Source organism: Carya illinoinensis, chromosome 7 (assembly GCF_018687715.1).
Source record: "Carya illinoinensis cultivar Pawnee chromosome 7, C.illinoinensisPawnee_v1, whole genome shotgun sequence".
Lineage (NCBI taxonomy): Eukaryota > Viridiplantae > Streptophyta > Magnoliopsida > Fagales > Juglandaceae > Carya > Carya illinoinensis.
The window spans coordinates 6,822,353-6,847,747 of record NC_056758.1 but is presented as its reverse complement, the minus strand read 5'-3'; the positions used below and the strand labels follow the sequence as shown (position 1 = coordinate 6,847,747).

The window sequence follows — 25,395 nt, the reverse complement described above, 5'->3', positions numbered from 1 at the left end:
TAGAGATTCGAACGACCATCATGTCCTGGTATTTCTCTGGCTCAAATAACCAAAGCAGCTGGTGGGTAGGAAAAAATAGATGAGCAGTTTCTGGCCACAAATAAGAAGGGTACAATTCTTTAATAAGTTTTCTAACACAAACTCTTTTTATAGTGAAAAATATTTTAACCGAGATTTTACAGAAATAAATTATAAATAAACGTAATTTGATATATTATATTAAAATAAATTATAAAATCATATTTATTATAAAATAAATATAACGTATGATATAAACTACATCAATTTATGAATTTCTTTGTAATTATAATACTTTATCTTATATAATTCAAAGAGATATAGACACCGTCCTTGCAAGTTCTACTAAAACTTAAATTTCTCAAAAATTCTCAAATCTAATTCCTTGACTTCATTGTTGATACCATATATAGTTTTAAAGTAATGAAACAATGGGAACAAATTGTAAATTGGTTTTTTAAGCATCAAAATTGGGTGTTTTCTTGGAAGCCAAGTTCTATCTTGCGTCAGTATTAAGATGAGCACTGCATGCGTTTCCGGAAGGCCAGTACCAAATATGAATAGATCACAGTTAGAGCCACAGAAGATACACCTATATAGACGCATACAGTTGTAGCGCAGACATAGAGATACCTGCAGGAAAAATGCACACAATAAGTTTCATCAAGGCAAATTTAAAAAACAAAAATAGAATGGAAAGAGCTAAATGTAGACATTAAACAAGCAAATCAGTATCTGACTTTTTATGCCAAATAAAAAGGTCGGGAGGCGCAGAGGTAGTAGTAACAGAAGGCAAAAGGATGGGATGAATTTCAATTGGGATAATGGAATGAAACCCAATCCCTTAGCCCATGCTTACTACATGCCAAGGTTCACATTCACATTTCAATAATTTATTCACGATCAGGTTGGATCCGATGAAAACTTACTTTGGAGAAAAGACACTCCAAACAAATAGATGATTCCTCATCAACAGCAGTAGGATGGTGTATGCAGTCAAGAGAATGGAATTCACGCCCATTGGAACCAGACAAGGCAATGCAAGCATGATCTTGAGAAGATATCCTGAATCTGCACTCTGGGTAATTAGGAGATAGCTTGTGTCCTTCACTGAGATGTACATCACCATGCTAATAAGAAACAAGATGGGGGACGCATAGGTTATGATGAACATCAAGATGCCAGATAGCAGTGTCGAGTAACTTGACATGCCCTGGCAATGGAAAATTCAATTAAAATTAGATGTTCATTGCCTCTTGGATCACAAACACAGTGCAGACAATAATGTTTGTACACGACAAAGTACTTGTTTCTCCTTTTAGTAAACTGCATAGACAAGAAAGTGGCATACAATGAAAGCTCCAGCAACATCAATAGTAGCCAAAGAATTGCTGTTCCCGAGGGCAAAATGGCCCGCCATTCCCAAATAGTAAAATGCAGCAATCTAGGAGGAAAGAATAAAATAGCACAGCATTAGTACCTGAAATGTATTTCTTTAACATAAACAAAATAGTGTATACATTTTATCATCATATATACTTTTGGAAACAAGACGCATTGCTTGTTTTTTCAGCTTCATGATCAATTACCCCATTATGTGATTAAATGAAAATTAAATAATACATGTAATCAAATTAAAGTTCTTAAATGCAAAATAATATATCAAGTTACTAATCTTCATTCCAAGTTAATAGTCTTTTAATTTTCCTTATCCGTGTCTTTTTGGTCTCAAAAGTCAAACCTCATGTCTTTTTAGTTTTGTAAGCAATAGAATTTTTTTTATAAGTTTTTTTAAGCAATAGATTCATAAAGGCAACTTCTATGGAGACAGTAAGTTATGACTCTTGATAGTCAGGTAAATAGATCTTGTTCTCTCTATAGTGTCTCCACTCATGCAAAGTTTGTGAAACAAAAGGGAGAGGAAGGAGAGAAGATCAAGATGCTCAACCAAATTTTGAAAATCACTAGCATTGAAGCTCTTTCAAAAGTTACACCTAGTTTATGGTGCTCCAAGCTATGCTAACTTGGTAACAGTATTCTGATTTGATAAATTCAGCTATCCTTGCACATCACACAAGTTTGGTAACACATAGCATTCTAAATTTAATAAATTTAGCAATTCTTGCACATCACGCAAGTCTGTGACTAGATACAACGCAATACTGCATCTAAGCTAATTTGCAAGAGTGGTACAAGTTCAATTATGGCATCAATCTCAAAGCCAACCCTCGTATACAATAAAAATACTAGATACAAGAACGTGACAATGCTACAATTCCTCCATTGAAACCTAGAAAGAGCAAGGTATAAACACAAGCACACAACTTCAGATAATAATACTTACGTATACCAAATATTCCAACTTTTGTCACCTTAATTTATATTCCCTTCCCAACTTCTGAATTTCAAATATATTTACCCAATTCATTCTAAAAAGAATGACACATATGAAACCTATATTTTTTCTGTGTATACATTATGAAGCCATATACAAGCTAAATTGTACACCCTAGAATGCAAATTTAACATTCAATCATATATTGATATTAGGAGAAACATGATTACATATAAAACTTATCTAAATTGGCCCTCAATCTCTCTTTATAATTCCAACTTTTCTGGAAACTAGAATTCACATTTAAGAAAAGATATCATATATGGAACCTACAAAGTGCTTTCGAGGAAAGAGGGGCGCACACAATAACATTTTCAAAGATCTTACAATGCCTCCATGAATGACACATTTGTTAAGTTGAAAGCCTTCTTGATCAGGAAAAAAACAAAAACCTCACAATTAGCACCATCATCCCTACCTATCAATACCATTAAACTAGCAGGGGCCCCATCCCAAATAAAGCAAGATTATCAGCTCTCAAGAAATTGAATTTTTGGTGAAAATGATTTACACGTTGAACTCATCTTGATTGCTAGGTTTGAGTTTCAACACTCTGATTGAATACTGCAATTACTTGCATTTTATGGTGTCGCTACAAGTCAAAAATGCAGGCATTCACTTGGCGGTATGAATTCAATCAATATGTAGAATCTATCTAAATGTTAGTAATAATGCATTTTATACTTTTTTTTCTTTTTTTTTTCTTTTTTTTTTTGATAAATAATAATGCATTTTATACTGATAAACCCCATCAACATCTGAACCTGGATTCTTAGTCCTTGTTCTGAGATAAGACCCATCAGCATAGCTGTTTTGAATACCATACAACTCTAAATTCTCTTAATTAAACCTTAAGAAACTCAAAATTTGAATATGTCACCCTTAAGCCTGCTCCTTCATATTTCTCCCCTTAAAAATTTTCTAGCATGATTACCTTTATTGATTGAACAGTCTATCAGCACCAACAATAAAAATTTGATTTCAACATATACAAGAGAGGCAACCAATATGTACTCATTAACCAGATGATAACATAACTGACCTCAACCCACTGCTTCTGATGTAGACCACTATAAGAAGAATAAATCATGCTTGCCAGAATTTGCATCAGAATTAATAATATAGGCACTGCATTAACTGGTTGTTGGAGCATTAGCTGCAGAAGACACCAGTAGCCAATGTATGTCCATCCAATCACATATAGAGAATCTTTTAATTCCACTAGTGGATACTTGTATTGAATTTCAATAGGATCAGGAGTTGACGTGTGGCTATCATGACTTGAGTGCTTCTTAGATATGCTAATAGGCATAACCAATGGCAAGGCGATGAAAGTTCCAATTGGAGTAATGCCAAGAACTGCAAAGATGATTTGTACCATTAAGGTAGCAGTAGAACTTGATTGCACAATAGTGTTCTCCTGATATATCATGATATGTTGCAACACCAACAGCCCAAACACCAAAAAGGTAAACCCAACCACCAAAACAAATTTCCTCCTTGATCCCAGTACAGAAAGAGTGAAAAAACACAAGCTGATGATCAGGAGGCAGGAGACTAGCTGAACAAGTTTTACATTATTGCTCCCAGCCATCTCGAGCCACTTAGAAACATCGGGAAGATGGGTCCAATTCACGCCTCCTTGATGCCAGCCTCTCAAAGTTCTTCCAGAAATAATAAGCACAAAGATGGAATACACTTGGAAACCAATTTTCTTCGTTCCCTCGTACAATCTAAACGATTTTTTCACTGGGAGTGACTGCATCGTTTTACGGAGTAATAACAGGTCCAATGTGGAAGTCACAAAATGCCAAATATATTGCTCTTCCTCTACCATAGAACTTGAACCCATACTTATAATAACAATCAAGATGACACCCAAAATAAAAGCCTCATCTAAATTCCAATTGCTCATACCATCAACTAAGTCAAAGTTTTTCTTCTGTCTAATGCAAAATTCTTTGCAGACATGAAATATAAGGCACGAAAGAATCAGGCATGACAGCAGCATTGCTGCAACTCCAAAAGCAAGTAGGTTAACAGGTTTCTGCAAAACAGTAGAACTTTTTAGTATGAGGAATAAAATAGGAAAGCATATCATCAGGATGAAAAAGTCAGTAATTTGCATGCATCCCCTCACACGGGAAGGAAAAAAACAAATTTTGTTCATCTTCACACTGGAAAAAGGCTTTCAATCAACTCAGAAACTCTTAGAAAGGAATAAACATACATCAGTGACTCTGCGTGATAACCATTCACTTCCAGTTTTCAGAAACTCATAATATGCTGCAACTATGCTACTGTAATCTGCCCTACTATAAGACCTACAATCATAATAAATGAAGCAGCACTGGGCATCAGCCATGTTTGCAATGAATTTTGTTTTAATGGTTAATATGAAATATACCATATGAACCCACCTGGAGACATTCTTAGACTTCCATGAACTGTGAAGAACTGTGGCATTCAAGTATAAACAACAAATCATATTCTCCAGATTCCCGTTGCACTTACTTTTTCTAGGCCCTTGATCATCAATAAAGCTCTCGCACGGGGAATTTTCACATGATAAACCAGGTAACTGTGCTTGGAGTAATCTGAATAACTGCCAGGAATTCAACTCCAATGCTTTCAGATGTTGTTCATCTGTATTCATCACAAACAAGGAAACAATGTTAGGACAAAAGTTCATATATTTAAGAACACAACTCAACGAAGCCATAATCCCCATTAAGTTTGCATCCACAAGTTCACAATTATATGAACATAAAATGTAGTAATTTTCCACATTGGCCTTTAATCCGACCAATCTAACAAGATTTGATACTACAGAAATTATTAAGAGTCTATTCTTCATTCTGGTACACTAAACGTGTAGAGTGTAGACATTATCTATCATTTCCAGATGCTCTTGCTTATCAAAAAAAATATACCATTTCAGATGTGCATATGATTATTAAGGAACTGAGTTTACATTTAATAAACATTTGATTCATTAGAATGACAAATCAATTGACATCAAATCAGCATGGACTTCAATTAATTAAACAAACCAAAAAGAACTTCACTTTAGAAGAATGCACAAGAAACCACAAAAGGCATAAAAAGCATCAAGCCAAGCTCCTAAACACATTGATCTGTCAATGATCTACAGGAAAAGTTTCAACTGTTCGTAAACAATTTAGACATTGATACATTCCAAAGAATGATGAATGGTGTCACATTATCCATGCAACATAAAATGCCTCCTGATATAAACATTTAATCACATATTAGAAGGAAACAAAGAGTTACATTAGACATGGACAGCATTTATGAAAGTAGAGCATGAAATCTAATTTTTGCAAGGATGATGAGTAATGAATCTTTGATAATTCAAGTAGCTTTTTCCTTTCATATTCATTTCATCTATATTCTTTCTTTATACTCCTTTATATAAGGGTAATTGGAGAGTTCCTGTGGCTCCCAAAGTTGCTTTTTTCACTTGGACAGCAGCTTTAGGAAAGATTTTGATAGCTGACAACTTTAAAAAAGGGGGGAGTGGTGTTATATGTGTAAGAACAATGGCGAATTGATTGACCATCTTCCTCTTCATTGCGAGGTGGCAAGGGAGTTATGGGATGGCCTACTTAGTAGAGGCGGGCTGTCTTGGGTTATGCCTAAGAGGGTGGCGGAGCTCTTAACATGCTGGAATAGGCATCAGGCATCATCAGAGTCCTCAATTGGCTGCGACATGGAGGATGGCCCCTTTGTGCTTATTGTGGTGTATATGGATGGAAAGAAATGAGAGATGCTTCAACAACAAGGAGAGAGGTAGGGGGGAATTATGGAATTTTTTTGCACTTTCTTTGATTCAATGGCTTTCTGCTATAGTTTTAAAGGGAGTGAATGTTCATGAGTTTTTGCTTTCTTTTCAGGTTTCTAGAATGTAACTAGGTGTCTCTTTTGTTTACTTTCTGTGTATATGGGCTTTGCCTAGTTTTATTCGATCAATGATAATTCTTACTTATCAAAAAAAACAATACTCCTTTTTTCAAACTTTCTTTTCTTCTTGCAACCAACCCTGAGAAAGGGGGAGAGATGACCTGTAAACGAATCGAAAGTTCCCAAGATAAGGACGCCTACATTGTTTTTGGGAATTGGCACGCCAAATATAAGAGCTAATGTGGGTGCGATGTCAACCTGGATCACAAGAATTAGAAGCAACTAATGATATTACTGTCGTGAATTGCAATTATCTATTACAACTGAACATCTACTCCAGTGAAATAAAGAAAGAAAAAAGCTTAAAAGAAACATGAAATGTGAGCTACCTGGTAAACAGTGTTGACGGTGTATGAAGCATGCTCAGAGCCATGATTTTTTAGGCCAATAAAAAGAGCAAGGGAGTCGGTCTCATCATATGAAGAACCACCATGATTACCGTTGTCTGTCATGCCATGGTCACTAACTACCACCTATATGCAAAATTCAAAACAGAGGCAGGTTTATAAGAAATTTAATGTCTTCTTTATGTATAAGTAACTGAATATTTTATTAAAAAACATTAGGTAAACGGGAAGTTTACAAGAGGATTACCAAAATAGAATTAGGAAAAGAAATAACAAAATCATGGAAGTTCAGCTCATTTAAAATCTAGAGAAGTTACCCATAGGAACAAAGTATTGAAAAAGAAAGTTCTAAGCTCCTTCATATTCCACTCTCACTCCCCAAGATTTCTATCATTCCTTTCCTTCCAAATACACCACACTAGACATTAAGGACCATCTTTTACATTGTTACAATCAAGGCTTGAAACATCAGAATCGGGTAAGAACCAATTCAATGAACTGGGTGATTCAACAAACTGAATCAGGCGATTCAAGACAATTTTGAATCAGTTGTTTCAATGTGATAAGATTATTAAAAATCACATATAATGCAATTCAAGCATTTAATCTCATATATAGAAGAGCATATAATATAAATTAATTGACTAGTTTCAGTCCACTTTCTTTTTTGCCTCATATATTAAAAAGATGGAGACCATTAAGTTATAAGCACATGACAAAGGTAGTATTTTATGCACAACCACAAATTTAATACAAAATACTCATTTATCTCCTAATTGTTTCTGTTCAACTAAAGAAATAAAGAACTAAATATTTTATATTTCAATTTTTTTACCATTCTTATTGAAAACAATGACAAAAAAATTAATATATGTTTAGTTCTATCATATTTTTGTACAAGAAATTTAAAAAAACAAAAAACAAAAAATCAGTTATCAGACACTTAAAAATTAATACAGCTTTAAATCAGTTGGAATCAGCTCAAATCGGTCTAAAATTGGCTAGAATCAGTCTAAATCAGCCTATTGAAGCAATTCAGTGAACGATTCAAAAACTTCCCTAAAATCGGCTTGGTTTACGACCGATTCAATTTGAATCATCTTGAATCGAATTGTTTTTTTTTTTTTAAGCCTTGGTTATGATTTGTGGGATACTACATAATCCTCTCCAATTCGATGAAGAGATTTACAAATCTTTAGACATAAGACAAGCCAACCCAACTGGACTGAAAAGATTATTCCACAAAGTACTGGTAATATCACAATGGAGTAAAAGGTGATCTACAAATGCTCCACTCTTTTTGTATAAAGCACCATTCTGTCACAATGTATGATATTTCCTTAGGTTGTCTATAGTGAGGATCTTCCCTACCAAGGTTGTCTAGAAAAAAAAGAAAAAGATTCTCCCAAAGGCATCATAATCCACCAATATTCCTCCAATGAAAGGAGTTATTATCCAGACGTATAAGGACCTCTATAAATATTGGACAATGAAATTCGCTTTTTTGGTAAAGCCCAAAAAATCTTATCTGTACCTAAAAGACAATCTATAGAGTAAATGAGATTGAATGACTCGTTGAACTCTCAATTATAGGCAGCTCAGTGCTCAGGAAAAACTAACATTCCACAGGGGGAGCCACTGGAGAACTCAAATAGATCAGCACCTAAAGCCTCGTGCACACGTTATAGTATACAGCTGTAGAATAACCTATCAAAAAACAGTATACAGCTCCAGAATAGCTTTCATGAGGCCCCTACCACCACACTATAAGTCATGCCAGAATCTAATCCTAAAGCAATCACCAACCTAAGTCTAGTATGGCTAGAAAACACTCCCCATAGGACCTTCGATCCATCACCTTCAATATACTAAAGGGGCAATCTTAGAAAATTGTGGCCGACACTCAAAAAGACAACAATTTTTAAATAAAAAGATTAGAGATATGTCATCCCAAAAGCCTAAGCTCTTAAAACGTGGCCAAAGAATATTTATCAAGTTCACAAACTACACTGACATTAGTAATAAAGAATTTGCATATTCATTAAGTGATATACATCATAGCAATCTGAATTACATATCAACCAAGCAAACTCAAAAAAGGAAAGAGATATCACAAACCAAAAGTGTCCGTCCTTGGCCATTATCTTGATTTGCAATAATACTTGTATGAATCATCTTCACCACTTCATCCATCTCCAAAAGTTTTGGGGCCATTAAGATGCTGAAATGGTTTCACAAAATCCAAAATGAGCTCAAAAATGATATCATAAAAACATGTGGATAAGATTCACAGTGCAATACCTGTTACGCCCACCAATATGTCCAACATGATCCAAGCCTAGATAATGTAGAATCTGAAACAACAGCTTCAGTTAAATTCAAGAAAATGAAGTATGACTCCAAATGGAAATTAAATTCCTCATCCAAATTTTCAATTTTATCTAAATATGAAGAATTATGAAACACAAACATCAACCCGAATGAAGTACATTGGATGCTTTTGCAACACAGAAAGTGCAAGTCTAGGAGAGTCTGAAGATTTTGGATATTATAAATATGCTTGGTAACTAGTACGGGTAGGAGGAACAAGACAGTCAAACCTAGAAAGAGGGCCAAACCAAACACAAAAAAGCCTTATCTGAACAAAATTAGAATGACAACACAAATCTTTTCATGATTCTGCCCAATGAAAGCTGTGCATATTGCCTGGAAACATCACAGTCCTTACAACACAAGAATGGACCTTCCATTTGCTACAAATTATGATTTTTTTCATTGGCTTCTTTGTTATAATAGTCTCATCTTCCTGAGGGTTGGCTCAAAAGATATATTTACATATTCCAATCGTACCATATGAGCAAATTAGGGAAGAGTTGAGAAATTCTCAAGTATCAGCATGGAATCATTATCTGCCACAAGCTACCAAAATTGCATGACAACATAGAAGATGACATTCAAGTCCTGAACTCACAGAAGTAAGCCAAATAATAGATCTAGCTGATACAGACCACTCCATTAAGACAGCAAAAAAGTAAAAAAGGAGAAAAATAACAAGCACTAAGCCGAAGAAAACAAGCAGATGACTAAATTAAAGACAGGAAAAATATATTAAGGCTCATGCAGCAGTCAGTAGAAATGCTTTTTTTTTTTTTTTTTTTTTTTTTTTTTTTTTTTTTTTTTTTTTTTTTTTTTTTTTTTTTTTTTTTTATATATATATGTAAGGTAATCATACTAAAAGCACAGAGGCAACCCATTTTGCCAGCAGACATGCTAATTTAAAGATCATCACCAGGAAAGTACTATTGTTCTGGACAAAACTATTGACCATATATTACTTATTTGTAAGTAACAAGTACTAACCAAAAGATGCCAGTCATCTCTGCTTAACTCATCACCCAAATGTCGAGAAACATTATGATCTACTTGTACAGTATCTTTTACCTGTAGAAAGAAGAAACTTGAGTACTACTTTCATATCTGAACCAAGCGTTCAAAAAACATCATTAGTAAACAGCAAAAAACAGGTTGCTCATTAACTGCTGGACAAAAGGCAGCCTACCAGAAATTACCTGCCAGGGAAGAATACTGACCTAACTGGATATCATGGTAATATAACCAAGCCCACACGAGCACAACATAAGACAATATCTCCACTTTATTCAGGTATTAAACAATTTTTCTAAAAACTGAATAGAAGCAATTCAAATAATTATAAGCAAGCATGCAACATTCTTGTGAGGGATAAATATCAAGATTCTGTCAATCATGATGTTGATGGTATGGGTGCCTCGAAACAGCTTCTGTTAAGAGTCTAAAGGTTTTACAGTCAGGAAAAGGCAACTCCATTCATATCATTGAGAGTAGGAAAGTCATGAAGGAGGTGTCACTGGGGCTGTATATGGTGAAATGGTTCACCAAAATGTTGGACTGTGCCTCAAGTGATAAAAGGGAATTTTATGCTTCTTTAAGGGACAGACAGCAATAGAAACTTTATAGCTCAAAGATGTTCTAATGTCTACGGGCATTTCATGGCACTAGTGGTGTAACAGCCCGCTAGAAATTCAATTAAGGAATTTCTATTGACTTTAGGAACCTCGTGAAAACTCTGTAAGTTTACACGAATCGACTAATCGCATAAATTTTAGCCTGTCAACATAGTTAGTGTTATCACTCACTATGGTGCCGGAAATGCGATTTTAATTATTTGAGATAGTTAAAAGTGTCAGAATACATTATAGTCTACACCACTAGGCTTAATTGAATATTTAGAATTTTTCAGTACTAAGTTTATTACGTTTATTTTTGGAGTGAATAGTAACCTCGGTAAATGTACTGAGCGCAGTGTTTTCAAAATCATAGTGTGAAATGTCCAAATTAGGATAGCGATATTTTATTTGGACACTTGGCAAGATCTTAACCACACATAATGAATAGTATTAGATACTTGGCACAAAGAGAAACCATTAGATGGAATTGTGAAGGAAATCAAGGTGTGAGATCATGACACCTAAGCAAAATACACATTTGGAAAATATCTTAAGAATAGAGATTTAAAATACACATAGAAAGATTTTAGCCACCTTACTCTTCCAAGTCTACTCCACATTTGGAAAATATATTGAGCTGATTTTTTATAGATATTATTGGATAGAATATTTTGAGATAATATTTTATAGATATTTTGGGTAGGAGAAAACCACACTCAACTCTCAACTCCAGCCTTATCATCTCCCTTATCTCTTCCATAAGCATCTCCAGCCATCACCCACGAACTTATCTTCATTTACACGTTTCTTTAAAAGAATATCAAACATTCTCTCTCGGACAGCTTTTAGGAGTTCTTTTGCATGCCCATTTCGAAGCTGTTGTAAGTGTTTTATCATAAAGTCTCCTTCATATAAGTTGTTCCTTTTTTAGTCTAGTTTACATGGATATCTTATTTGTCCCATTTGAAGATCATTTGGTCAGTCAAATATTGTGTAAACTATAGAAAGGTAATTCTGGGAGATAAACTGGAGAATATGTTATAGTTTGGAGTTTTTGACCAAGCTAATGGATAGATATTGGTTCGAAATTTTTATGGAGTATTGTTAACATGTATATATGACTATTGGTTGAGGATTTTTGCATGATTGAAGGTTTTGATGAAATATTTGCTTAGATTTAGAAACTTAGAAACTGGAAGAAGAAAAACAGTTTCTATTTTGAGAAAGTTTAACTCTTTGGTGGTCTAAACCTATTCTAATGACTTTGATAATTTTATTGGAGGATCCTAAGCATCTTATATACATGTTATATTATTATTTTGAAGATATTTGATGTTAGTTTCAAAGATATGAAATTTTATGTAAAGAGATATTCAGATAAACCAAAGTGTGGATGTTCTTGGCTAAATTTATGTTTTGGTTAATTTTTAACCATGTGATCTTGAATTAGAAGCTTATATATGTTTTAGGACATCTTTTTAAACCATGTGATGGTTTGGTTTGAAGATCACATATTTATAAGTCATAGATCAAAAGGTTGATCAAAACAAGTTGGAAACAAAAATCAATAGAAATAGCATATGAGAATTTCAGCCCTATGGAGTTTTAATAGTTGTGATTAGTTTTAAATTTTTCTAAATTGATATTTGAGTTGAGGATAAAATTTACATGAGGCATGTAAATTTTGGTGACTTTTGGAGTTAGTATGCAAAATCCTTAAGTTATGGGTAAAACGGTCATTTTCCTACATATAGAAAGTAAAATGGAAATTTTACTCTTTAAGTTAGTATTTTTCCATATTTCAAATTATTAGTGATTTAGTACTAACTTTTAGAATCACTAATTACAGTTCCTCGTGATCGCGCTTGAGGTTTTATAAGAAACGCGGAGATCGAGGTAAGTTAGCTTTTAACTTACTAGCAGTCTACTGTGTATGTATGCTAAGTAAAAGAACTACAGTGTATGTATGTATGTTATCATATGTGTCATGTCATGTCAAGTTATCATGTAATTGTCTATTATACAGAATTTATTCTGTCATCAATTTTTATCTGTTACATAATATATTCTGTTATGTATTACTGTACATTGCAAGTACGTCATGCTAAGTATGTCATCTATTACATGTAAGTCAAGTCATGTAATATTCACTGTTACAAGTATGTCATGTTAAATATGTTGTCTATTATATGTTATGTCATGTTACGAAATGTTTCTATCTTAAGTTGGTCATGTATTCTAAGTTATGTTCAAGTCACGTTATGTTACGTCAGGACTTCAGTCCTTTCGTATTCCAGTCACATTTCATCTTGAGTACATTATGATGTGTAGAATACATGGGGCCACAACAACTGTGGAGTATGTATTTAACTGCATTGTGATGTGTAGAATGCATGGGGCCACAACAACTGTGGAGTATGTATTTACACATAAAATACATGGGGCCACAACAACTGTGGAATATGTATTTTTCATGTTAAGTCAAGTTTGTGTAGAATACATGGGGCCACAACAACTGTGGAGTATGTATTTACACATAGAATACATGGGGCCACAACAACTGTGGAGTATGTATTTTTAATGTTAAGTCAAGTTTATGTAGAATACATGGGGCCACAACAACTGTGGAGTATGTATTTAACTGCATTGTGATGTGTAGAATGCATGGGGCCACAACAACTGTGGAGTATGTATTTACACATAGAATACATGGGGCCACAACAACTGTGGAGTATGTATTTTTCATGTTAAGTCAAGTTTGTATAGAATACATGGGGCTACAACAACTGTGGAGTATGTATTTTTCATGTTAAGTCAAGTTTGTGTAGAATACATGGGGCCACAATAACTGTGGAGTATGTATTTTCATGTTAATTCAAGTTTCAGAGCAAGTTCATGCTAAGTCAAGTTGCAAGTCAAGTTCAGTTCATGTTTCAATTTAAGTTATGTCAATTATGCTATGTTGTACTCCAAGTTATGCTTTAATTTCTTATGAATTTGATTATGCACTTATGCTTTTACTGACATCCATGCATCATTAGCTTGTGTGGAAGTTTTTTGTTAACTTACTGAGATTTGTAATCAAATCTCACTTTGGTAGTCCCAACTACCATTCCCCCCGAATGGTAGATCTTGTTACAGGACCTGAAGGAGAATCAGGAGCTGATCAACTAGACACAGTTGACTAAGTGACGGTGCGACATAAATGTTGATATAGTAATTAACGTAAATTACTACTTGTACGATTGAGTTGCATCTCTACTACTTTTTGGATCATAACCATTTTGGACTAGTGTTGTGATCTTAGTTGTTCAATGGATTTTTATGTATGAAGTATGTTTTAAGCATTTGGGATATTTTCAATTTGGTGCATAGTATTGCTAAAGACAAAAAATTTATCCGCTGCAAATATTGCATATTGTTAGATGCATGTTAGGAATATTGCATCTTATATGTCATGAACGGGGGCAGGTAACCTTGTGTTGCATGTCTCGACGCTTCAAATGTCCGTCCGATCCCAAACGGAATTTGGGGGCGTCATAAGTGGAGTATGGAGGTGGTGGCAGACGAAGCTTTTTATCCATACTAGAAGAAATGGACGGTAGGGGATGGAAGAAACCGGTGGTTACTCTGTGAGAAATTCGAGACAGTTTGGAGGTTGAAGGTAACGCGGGGCACAGCAGAGGAAGGTTGGGCTCCAGTCAAATGGAGGAATTCTATGGAGGAAGGAAGTTGGCTCTAGTGCCAACGATGGAGGCTCATCACAAGAATAATTGTTCCTACAAGGAGGCGCTAAAGCAGCCGATGGTATTGGCCCAGCTCAAAACAGGGGAGGAGCAGAAAGGTTATAGGGATTTGCCGACCAATGGAGTGTCAGGTGCAATGAAGGCACAACAAACTGCAGGCCCACCCGTTGATCAGTTGGAAGGAGGTAGTGGTGTCAGGAATGATGAAAATTTGGCAGAGGAGGGTGTCTATCATACACTACGGGAGATGAAGATGCAATTGGCAGATTTGCAAGAGAAAGTGAATAGTTTAATTCGAAGTGTAGAGAAAGGAACGGGAATGGGCTTGGCTTGGGCTCCTCAGACAATGGCCCAGGGCAAACAAATGATGAAACCATCCATAGGGACTAGTCCACCCAATGCTACAATCTAGTGGAGGGAATCTCAAGCTTTGATAGGGGGAAGGGGAAACAAACCATGAAGCCTAGGGTTAATATAGTGGGCCACTCCAATGGGCCTCAAGCAAGGGGCTGAGACAAAGGGAAAAAAAAATGGAATCGGGCCTTGATATATCCTAGTCTATGTGGCGGTTCCAAGGAGAATGTGAACTGTCTACCACCGAGAACTAGCCACCCACGCCGAAAAAGCTTCAAATTGATTCGCGACAGGCCAACGTAATGTTGTCGATAAATCAAATGGAAAAAAACAATAGAGGAGGAACTGCCGACAGAGCTGGTAATAGCCACAGATGTGGATATGGAGAAGGTTTATGATCATGTTAACTGGGGCTTCCTACTATAATTGTTTGGGAGTTGTGGGTTTGGGGAGAGATGGTGCTAATGGATTAGATATTGTATCTCGACTGCGAGGTCTCGATTTTAGTGAATGGCAATCCAGTTGGTTTCTTTACCAGTTCATGTAGTCTAAGATAGGTAATCCATTGTCCTCGCTTCTCTTTGTCATTGTTATGGAGACGCTTAGTATAATCATGTACGCTATGGTTGACAATGGCTTTATGGCTGGATTTTTTATTGGTGACACCAATACTCTTAACATTTCTCATTTGTTGTTTGCAGATGACACTTTGATATTTTGTAAGGCTTATCCATTCATTAAGGGCACTCCTACTTTGCTTTGAAGCAGTGTCTGGATTAAAGGTAAATTTATCCAAGTCAGAGTTGGTTCCAGTTGGAAACGTTCATAATCACCGAAGGTTGGCCAACATTCTTGGATGCAAGGTCTCCTCATTTCCCATGAAATACTTGGCCTTCCTTTGGGGCCTCTTTTAGGGCTAAATCTATATGGGATGAAATAATAGAGAAGATTGAACGCAGATTGGTAGGTTGGAAAAGATTGTATTTGTCAAAAAGTGGTAGGACCACCCTAATCAAGAGCACGTTGTCCAATTTACCAACTCATTTCTTATCTTTGTTCCCAATTCCGGCAAGTGTGGCGATCCGAATAGAGAAACTCCAGCATGATTTTCTTTGGAGTGGGTTGGGGGACAAGTTTAAATTCCACCCGGTCAAGTGGGATAAGGTTTGCTCTCCAATTTCTACTGATGGGTTGGGAATTAGAAACTTTAGGGGATTCAATCGGGCTCTTCTAAGAATATGGTCGTGGTGGTATAACATTGAGAGAGAAGCTTTGTGGAAGTTGGTGATTGATTTTTTAAGTACGGGTGTAGGTGGAGGGGGCGGAGTACTAGGGAGGTACAAGGGGTGTGTGGAGTGGGAGTTTGGAAGCACATACAAAGTGGTTGGGGGGTGTTTGCTCGACACACTAGAATCGAGATGGGTGAAGAATCGTGATGGATGATGGATCCTGAATAAAATTCTGGAATGATTTATGGTTATGGTGTGGAGATCAAGCCCTTAAGGACACATTCCCTACAATTTTCAGGATTGCATGTGAACAAGAAGCATCAGGGGTGGATCTCATGGAAATGTCCAATGGCTCAACCCAATGGAATGTGAACTTAAGGGCAGCCCATGATTGGGAAGTTGGCAGCTTTGCGGATTTTTTCAAAACCTTGTACACCATGAGATTGAGCACTCAGGGAACTAATTAGTTGTGTCGGATACCCACTAGAAAAGGTGCTTTTTCTGTCCACTTCTTTTCATCAATCTGCAACACGAAAGCTTTCCAAGGAAAAGTATTGGAGAAATAAGGCGCCTATTAAGGCAAAGCTTTTCACTTGGACAGCTTGTCTGAGTAAGATTTTGACTATGGTTAACTTACAAAAACGCCGGGCGATGTCTTTCTATATGTGCAGAAAGAATGGTGAGATTGTGGATCATCTTCTACTGCATTGTGAGGTCGCTAGATCGCTATGGGTTGATGTCTTTAGAAGATCGGAGTTAGCCTGGGTTATGGCTACAACGATGGTTGAGCTCCTGGCCAATTGGAAGAATTTGGGCGGAATTCCACAAATCCAACTATGTGGAAAATAGTTCCTATATGTATTCTTTGGTGCCTATGGAAGGAAAGAAATTATCAGACTTTTGAAGATAAGGGGCGAACATTGGAGGAGATTAGATTGTTCTTTGTTAAAACTTTGTTCCATGGGTGGGGAATGTTTTATATTGTAATGGCCTAGATTTTCATAATTTTCTTGCTTCTATTTCTTCCTCTTAACTAGGTGTAAACTCTTGTATAACCCTTGCGTACTTGGGCTATGCCTATTCTTATTAATATAATCTGCTAAAAGAAAATGATGTTGACGGTAGTCACACAATGAATTTATGAATTCAATGGGTGCAACCCATGGAATGGACTTATGAATACCTAAAAAGGTATTTAGCACAAAAGGATGTAATCTGCATGCAAATAATGCAGGACTTACAAAGAAACTGCTAACTCCATCATGCCTCATAAATAATCCTGGAAACAACTTAAGCCACGTTTCATCACCAAGCATCACCATCTTCCAACCAACACTAAAAAACTGGCCTTCACATCAGGAGAGTGAACATGTCAATTGGATTCATAGACAGGTTTGTGAAAACTATTACAACATGATTGTATCAACTAACCAAGAAGATTGTCATCTAGCAGGGCCTGTGTATTAAAATTGAAAGCCACGTCCAAGAATCCCCCAATTGCCCCAGAAACCATAGCCTGCAATTTTACACCAAAATAGGGTGAATTAAAATTTGTTTTAACAGTTTATGCATATTTAAAAGATTGCAAACACACCCACTTTCAGACGAGGCATTGTTACAGTTGGAGGTGCAGCCTTCGCATGGTAGCCAATTGCCACTCCATTTGCTAACAATGACTGAGTATACGGCATAGCTTCCATCAAAGCCTTGGGTGGAGGCTGATGGTCCTTGCCAAGGACGAATTCTGCTGGAAGACCATCAATAACCTAAACTGACATGGTTGTAAATGATGAACTGATTCTTATTCATTTTATCACATTAACAGCCAACATGCATTGATTTCCAAAGCAGCCAATTTGACAGATTTGGCTCACAGAACAAACTTTACGTACCATTAAAATTAGTCGGTCAAATGGGTGGATTCCTGATAGTTCCTACATTAAGACGCATAACCAATTTCCCAGTTAGTAACAAAAGGATAAATAGCAATTCCACTCACTTTTTGCCCCCTAATATTGCATCAACAGGAATTTTAAAAAATAAAAAGAAATACTTAAGCTATACAGAAGAAATCATTTGAATTTTCTTGCATGCTCCATTAAGAACAATGCGATTCAACCATAGAGAACTAAGACATCATTATGAAGTATAAGAATTGTCAAGTTGAGACCCTCAGTTGAATTGATACAGCATTAAGTCAACAACAACATCAACAGAAACCAGCATACTCCTGTGAGGTATACAGAGCTTTTATAAAATATTTGACATTGTAGAACTCTTTTATTACCATCATTTCCAGCCAGCAGCTGCATCTGCTACAATCCCAATTTTCAGCCAGAATTTGAAAATAGGAAACCATTATTTTCTTGGTTGAATTGCATACTCGCACAACATTTTCAACAATGTGGAGCCCATTTAAAACCATCAGTCAAAACACTCATGAAAAGAAAATGATCGTGATATATTATTCCATATCAAACAACCCATTTATTCATAACTGAAATAATCAATTACGGATAAGCTCTTTACAGTACAAGAAATTACAGCCTTGGAACTGAAAACAGGCCCAACTCCAAATCCAGAGATTGTTTGCTGCATATGTTAAGTGATTTAGAACTAAATACAGGTTCCATAGAGCACAAATCAATAAGCAGGGCTCCTAAACACATATGAAGTACCTCATAGAGCGCTTTTAGCTGGTCCGGAGGCAGGTCTCCCTCGCTCTCATTGTGAACAGAGTTACACCGCGGCACACGGAAACTCTCCGTACCGCTGAAATCACAAAAGAAATAAAAGGAAAGCCAAAAGTATACGAGCTTATAAGTCTCAAAAACAGAAAGAAGATTAACCATAATGAGAAAATGAGTTTGTACATAAATGTGACGTGTTATTTGCAAGAGGGGGTAAACAGAATTTAAACCTGATGCCAGAGAGAGCTGGTTTGACGGGAAAGAAGCCATAAACGAAGAGCGAGAGGCCAATGATTTGGATAACAACTCCAGCTATGGAGAATAGTATAAGTTTCGCGCACGTTAAAGAAGACATTTGCAGGGTGAAAACAAAGATCAAAATGAAAACCCTAAGCTACGACACCGTCTCCTTCGTAGAACTCCCTTCTAGCTCTCGCTTCTTCGAAATGTCTCTCTTAAGCTTCAAGCCTTCAAGCCACAACTCTTTTTTCTGCTCTCTTTTTCTGTTTTTTTTTTTTTTTTTTTCCCCAAATTCTGCGCAGGGTGTACATTTTATACTCTAACCAGCCATATTGCACGATTACATATTGAGCAATGATATATACAATTGTGAAAGTGTAAATACTGTATAATCGCTTTGAAAAAGAGTAGGGTTTACGATTAAAAAGTTAGTTTTTTTTCATATAAGTCTCATATTAATTCATTTTTTTCAAAGCGACTGCACGCCGCCTGCACAACCACGACTGTAAATATCATTTCTCTTACATATTTTTATTTACTATAAGAGAAATCTAACAAATTAGTATAATTTGATATGTTTGTCATATTGTAAAATTAATTTTATTATAAAGTAGATCTAACAGATCACATAAAATTACGTTAATTTATATGATTAATTTTATATAATCCCTCTATAGTTGTAGTACTCTTCTATAACTACATTTCTCCGTACTTTTCTTTATAATTTTCTTGTAAAATTTTAATGCTCTTCAACAAGCTATATTCAACCAAATCCCAAAGCATTACCTCTTTCATAACTACAAACTGGTTATTATTTATTGATTTCTACTCCTTAATTCTTAATCATATTTATTGATGTTATATACTTCACATCAATCAGGATTTAAAAAATATATATATCACATCAACTATTGTGATTATATGTGATAAATTCCGCATAAAAAGTAATATTAGTCTGGTAAACTATCATCACTTTTTAATATACCATATAAACAAAATTTGACTCCTTATTAGTATTTGTTAGTCCATACCTTCTATCGAAAGTTATAATACAAAACTCATTTAGAAATGGTGCAATGTGCTTTTTCTCTCTATCTTTAAGATTTTATTTGCGTACACTTTTTTTAGGAGGAGTGCTACAACCACAAAGGGATGACACAAAAGTAATCTCACAAACTGACATAGTTTCATGTGATCTGTTAAATCTGTTTTATAATAGAAATAACTTTACAATCTGACAAACTACATCAAGTTACATCAATTTATGAGATTACTTTTACGTAATCACTTTGTGGCTAGAGTATTTCTCTTTTTCAATGATGATGGTTGCTGGTGCTTAGCGAAGAGATTTTGAATTTAATTCATATTTTAATCATGGGATTCTCGAAATAGATTCTCATTTAGTCTAAAGTATTCGCATTATCAGATGAAGGTAGTCGATGGATGCATATAGCAGAGAGAAGTTAGAAGGTTATGAAAAGGATGATCCTAAAGATGTTCATGATAAACGGGTTCATTAGAGCACTTGAGGAATGTTCGATTTGAAAGAAAAATTACAACCTCACGGGTCAGTAATAGAAGCTATATCACACAAAGATGTTCCAATGCTCAAGGTCGATACGTTCATGGAATATGGAGGCTGTGCAGCCAGAATTTTGTTTCCATACCTAAAGAAATGGAGGGGAAAGGATGGAAGAAATGCCAATGTCATCTAACCATCGCCCAGTGACCACATAGAACCAATTGCCAGGAGCAGGCGACCTAGAGGGTGGGACTCGGTCAATGGGTTGCTGGATCTGAGGTTGTCGATAAGGTTAGAAGTCGAGAATGGCAATTTCAGTAGTGAGATAAGTTCTCAAGCAAAGGAAGATGGTCAGAATGAGCTGGTGAGCTCCTCTAAGACATTTGGAAGTCCTACAACTGCTATGAAACATTGGGTGTAGGAGATGTCAAAACAGATGCTGGTACTTAGTAGTATTTATGCCCAAAGCCTTTGAACACAACGAAAAGGAGGGGAGCTCTAATCAGCAATGAACAAGGTACTAGAGGTAGTAGATGGTATGGACACTAGTGTTGACGATCCTCAGGATGAGCCTACCCCTTTGAAATCACTCTATTTGTTGAATGATCATATACAAGCATTAGATTGGGCACTACTTAAAGCCAAGGAGATTCAACTATGTGTATGACTCCTCTACATTGATTTTGAATATCAATTCTTAGACTTACTCGCAGCCATTGAAACTGGACATTCCCATTTAGTTATGGAGTGTCATTTAGTCAAGAAAATGGAAAGGGAGTCAAGAGACTTATTGGGTCAGTGAATTATGAAGGGGTGCAAGTCATGGTAGGACAAAGGGTTGGGGAAAATCAGTGGTTTTATGAAGCCCAAAATCGTCTCTAGGAATGTAAGGGGTTTGAATGAGTTATAATAGTGCATTAAAGTAAGAAATCAACATTGTTGTTGGAAAGTAAATGTTGTATGTTTACAAGAGACAAAATTGGAGCTCATCTCCCTTAGCATCATATGGAGTTTGTAGAGTTGTTGTTAAATGGGATGGTTGTATTAAGAGGTATCTTGATAATATGGGATAACAAGGTGGTGGAAAAGACGGATGAGTCAATGGGGGAATTTATGGTGGCCATATCTTTTGAGAATGTTGAAGATAGTTATCAATAGTCTTTTGCTGGTGTTTATGGCCCTAATTCAGATATTACGAGAAGAGGCTTGTGGGATGAATTGTCTGCTCTTTGTAGCATATGGAAAATTGCCTGCTCTTTGTAGCATATGGAACCTTTCTTGGTGTATTGGGGGTGATTTTATTGTCACCTACTTCCCAAGCAAACGATTAGGAGGTCCTAGCTCTAGTTCTGCAATGATGGATTTTTCTGACATCATAAATGAGCAAGGTCTTTTGGACATGCCTTAGTCCGTGGGAAGCACATTTTCTAGATCTAATCCATAAATGAATTCCAAGGTTGTGCTCAGATCACTTCCTTATTAGCATTGATTGTGGAGGTATCCAATGAGGTAAAAGATATTTCAAGTTTGAGAACATATGGCTAAAATCAAAAGACTTAATTGAGAAAGTTAAACAATGGTAGTTATCCTATCTCATAAAAGGCGATCCTAGTTACGTGATGGCTTGTAAACTGAAGGCTTTAGAGACAGATCTAAAGAGGTGGAATTAGCAGATATTTAGAAATGTGGAATGTCGAAAAAAGTCCCTCTTTAGCAAATTATAGGGTTTGGTGGGTGTGAAGGAAGAGAAGGGTCTTTCAAAAGAAGAAAATGTTTACAAAAAGCTTGTGACCTCAAATATTGAAAGGAAGACCTTATTAGAAGAGATTTCCTTGAGACAAAAATCAAGGAATTTATGGTTCAAAGAAAGGGACAAATGCACCAAGTCCTTCCATCACTTAGCTAATTCGTATAGAAGGCACAATGTAATTGAGTCATTGTTAGTAGATGTGAGGATTACATCGAATCCTTCTGAGATCATGGATCACATCAACTACTATAAACAACTACACTCAAAACAATTTTTTGGGAGATGGAGACTAGATGGTCTTGTTTTTTAGTTGCTTGACCATCAAGAAACAAATTGGCTAGGGAAGCTATTTGAAGAGGTAGAGATTTGTACTATGGTGAAAAGCATGGCAGGTGACAAAGCTTCAGGTCTAGATGTGTTTATTATGGCTTTCTTTTAGCCATGCTGGGAGTTAGTTAAATATGATATCATGAGCTTCTTCCATGAATTTCATGAAAGAGGTAACTTTGACCATTAGCTTAGTGAGTAGGATGTATAAAATCATTTCAAGAGTGTTGGCTAATAGATTGAGTACAATGTTGGAGAAGATTATTTTGAAGCTCCAAAATGCATTTGTACTTGACTTGGTTTTCATTGCTAATGAATGTTTGGATAGTAGAATTAAGTTGGATGAACTAGGGTTACTATAGAAACTTGATATAGAGAAAGCCTATGGTCACGTTAGCTGGAATTTTTTTTATTACACATGCTTGAGAGGTGTGGCCTTGGGGAGAAATGGTTCTCTTAGATTAAATTCTATATATCCACAATACGTTTCTCTATATTAGTGAATGGTACTCCATGGGTTTCTTCGGAAGCTTGATGGGTTTAAGACAAGATGATCTCCCATCTCCATTACTTTTTGTTTTCATAATAGAAGCTTTTCATAAAATGATCACCGGTCTCATGGAAGACGGATTTCTATCAAGATTTGTAATGGGGTAAGCAAGAACCAGCAATCTTGAGATGACTCACCTCTTATTTGTGAATGATATTCTTCTCTTCTATAGAGCTAGTCAAAATCACATTCAAGTTTTGAGGGCTCTCTTACTTTGCTTTGAATTTGTGTCGGACTTGAAAGTGAGTCTCAGCAAGTCAAAACTAGTTCCTGCAGGAAATGTTCCAAGTATATTAAGCTTGGCCAATAATATGTGGTGCAAAGTTTCAACCTTGCCAATGACGTATCTCAGTCCTTCCTTGGGTGTTTCATTTAAGTCAAGGTCTAATATGGGACGAGGTATTGGAAAAAATGGAGCGTAAATTTGCTAACTGGAAAATGATATACTTATCCAAAGGTTGTAGAATTACCTTGATAAAAATAAAAAAAAGGAACTATTTCCAACTTGCTCACTTATTTTTTATCACTATTTCCACTACCTTGCAAGTTGGCCCACTGGTTAGAAAAACTTTAACAAGATTTCTTATGGAAGGAATGGATGAAGAATTAAAGTTCCATTTAGAAAATTGGGCTACGCTTTGCACTCCGATACATGGATGTTTGAAAAGTCGAAACTTGTTGGCTTTCAATAAGGCCTTATTGGGTAAGCGGTTGTAAATATACCAAAAAAATAGGGGTGCTTTGTGGAGGGTTTTAATAGTTCTAAAATATAGTGGATTGTGGGAAGAATGGTGCTCAAATGAGGGGAACAGATCACATGGAGTGGAGCTTTGGAAACACATAAGGCAAGGATTGACAATCTTCTCTTGATACATATGTTTTGCAATTAAAGGTGGTTCCAAAATTAAATCTTAGAATGATTTATAATGTGGTGATCAAATCCTAAAGGAAGCATACCCAGCAATCTATGGTAATTGCATAGAGACAAGAGACTTCAATTGCAAACCATATGGATCTATCTAGTAGTTCTCAATGGAATGTCATCTTCCTTAGAGCTACCAAAGGTTAGGAAATTGATAACTAGAAAAGGGATTTTTGGTACCCAGTCAGACTTGGCCCAGACCCCTCGTGCCAATGCTCAAGGCCCCCAATTGAGGGAAACCCAGGTAAACCCAGGGGCCCATGAAGGGGTAAAGCAGCCGATGATCCCTCTTGTCACCACACATTAATGGGAAACAGATAGATTGTGATATTGTCCCCTGCAGAATTGGCCATATTAAATGCGGCTCAGAGTGGACAGCCCTGTAGCCAACAGGAGCAGCCACATTAAATGCGATATCAAGCCATCTGAGACAAATGCGATTTCAAGTTCCCAACAAAAAACGGTGTAGGAGCGGTGCGCAATGAGCAAGTAGTAGCCAGAGAGTGCTACGTGCAAGAACTGTGGGGTAAGGAACCTGGCAAGCTCAAGTCCACATAACATGGGAGGGAAACCGACTTCTTGCTTCCTAAAACCGCCCTGGGCCAACCAAGCCAAAGTCTCGCCAACCAGCTGTCCAAGGCGTTCCAGTGCAGATTAAAGCTCCCTTTTTTCCTCCTTTCTTTTGCATATGATGACTCCCCATGTAAAGAACTAACAGTGGAAATGATAAAAAGTGATGTTTTCATTTATAAGTGTGTAGATGTGGAATGAATAGCTCAATGACCCCCCTCGCTTGCATCTTGGCATCCGAATTCCACCCAGTGCAGTCGATTTCAAATCCTGCCTGGTTACTTAGGCCAATGCTCCGCACTCGTGCCTCAATGTTCGAACACCACCTAGTGCGGTAAATTTCAGATCTCCTTTGGTCACTTGGGTTGATTCTCCGCGCTCGAACCTTGACAAGCACAGGGGGAAACACCTCTCCCAAGTGCCCCAGTCCCCCCTCACAACTTAGCACTGTCGATTTCAAATCTTGTCCAGTTGCTTAGGCCAATGCTCCGTGCTAGCACCTCAGTGTCTGAATGCTACCCAATGCAGTCAATTTCAAATCTTGCCTTGCTACTGAGCTCGATGTTCCACACTAGCACCTTGAAAGGTGCAGGGAAAATACCTATCTTAATTGTCTCAGTCCCCCCCACCCCCCCCCCCCCCCAGGCCACCCAGCGCAATCAATTTCAAATCCCACCTAGGCATAGCCTCTTACCCAAACCTGTTTCCAGAGGTAGCATGCCACAGCTATGCAGACCCCCATAAATCAAAAAATGACAACAAACC

At 36.5% G+C, this 25,395-nt stretch overlaps 1 protein-coding gene across 4 annotated transcripts; it reads right to left on the bottom strand.

Moving 5' to 3' along the window:
* Positions 1–351: 351 nt before the first annotated feature.
* LOC122315553 (GPI ethanolamine phosphate transferase 2) lies at positions 352–19,278 on the bottom strand. Of its 4 annotated transcripts, XM_043131525.1 has the most exons (17): positions 18,980–19,278; positions 18,738–18,831; positions 17,952–17,993; positions 17,658–17,825; positions 17,491–17,575; positions 17,301–17,407; positions 10,105–10,185; positions 9,046–9,098; positions 8,863–8,965; positions 6,727–6,870; positions 6,499–6,595; positions 4,834–5,059; positions 4,644–4,737; positions 3,456–4,460; positions 1,370–1,462; positions 948–1,231; positions 352–651 (listed from the first exon to the last, which is right to left on the bottom strand). In XM_043131525.1, exons 1-17 carry the CDS (start codon positions 19,102–19,104, stop codon positions 531–533), a joined length of 2,922 nt encoding a protein of 973 aa, XP_042987459.1. In that variant the 5' UTR covers positions 19,105–19,278; the 3' UTR covers positions 352–530. The 4 variants fall into 4 exon arrangements, with proteins under 4 accessions (XP_042987459.1, XP_042987461.1, XP_042987460.1 ...); XM_043131527.1 differs by lacking the exon at positions 18,980–19,278 and having other exon boundaries at positions 17,658–17,803; positions 18,738–18,835; XM_043131526.1 differs by lacking the exon at positions 18,980–19,278 and having other exon boundaries at positions 17,658–17,830; positions 18,738–18,834.
* Positions 19,279–25,395: the final 6,117 nt, after the last annotated feature.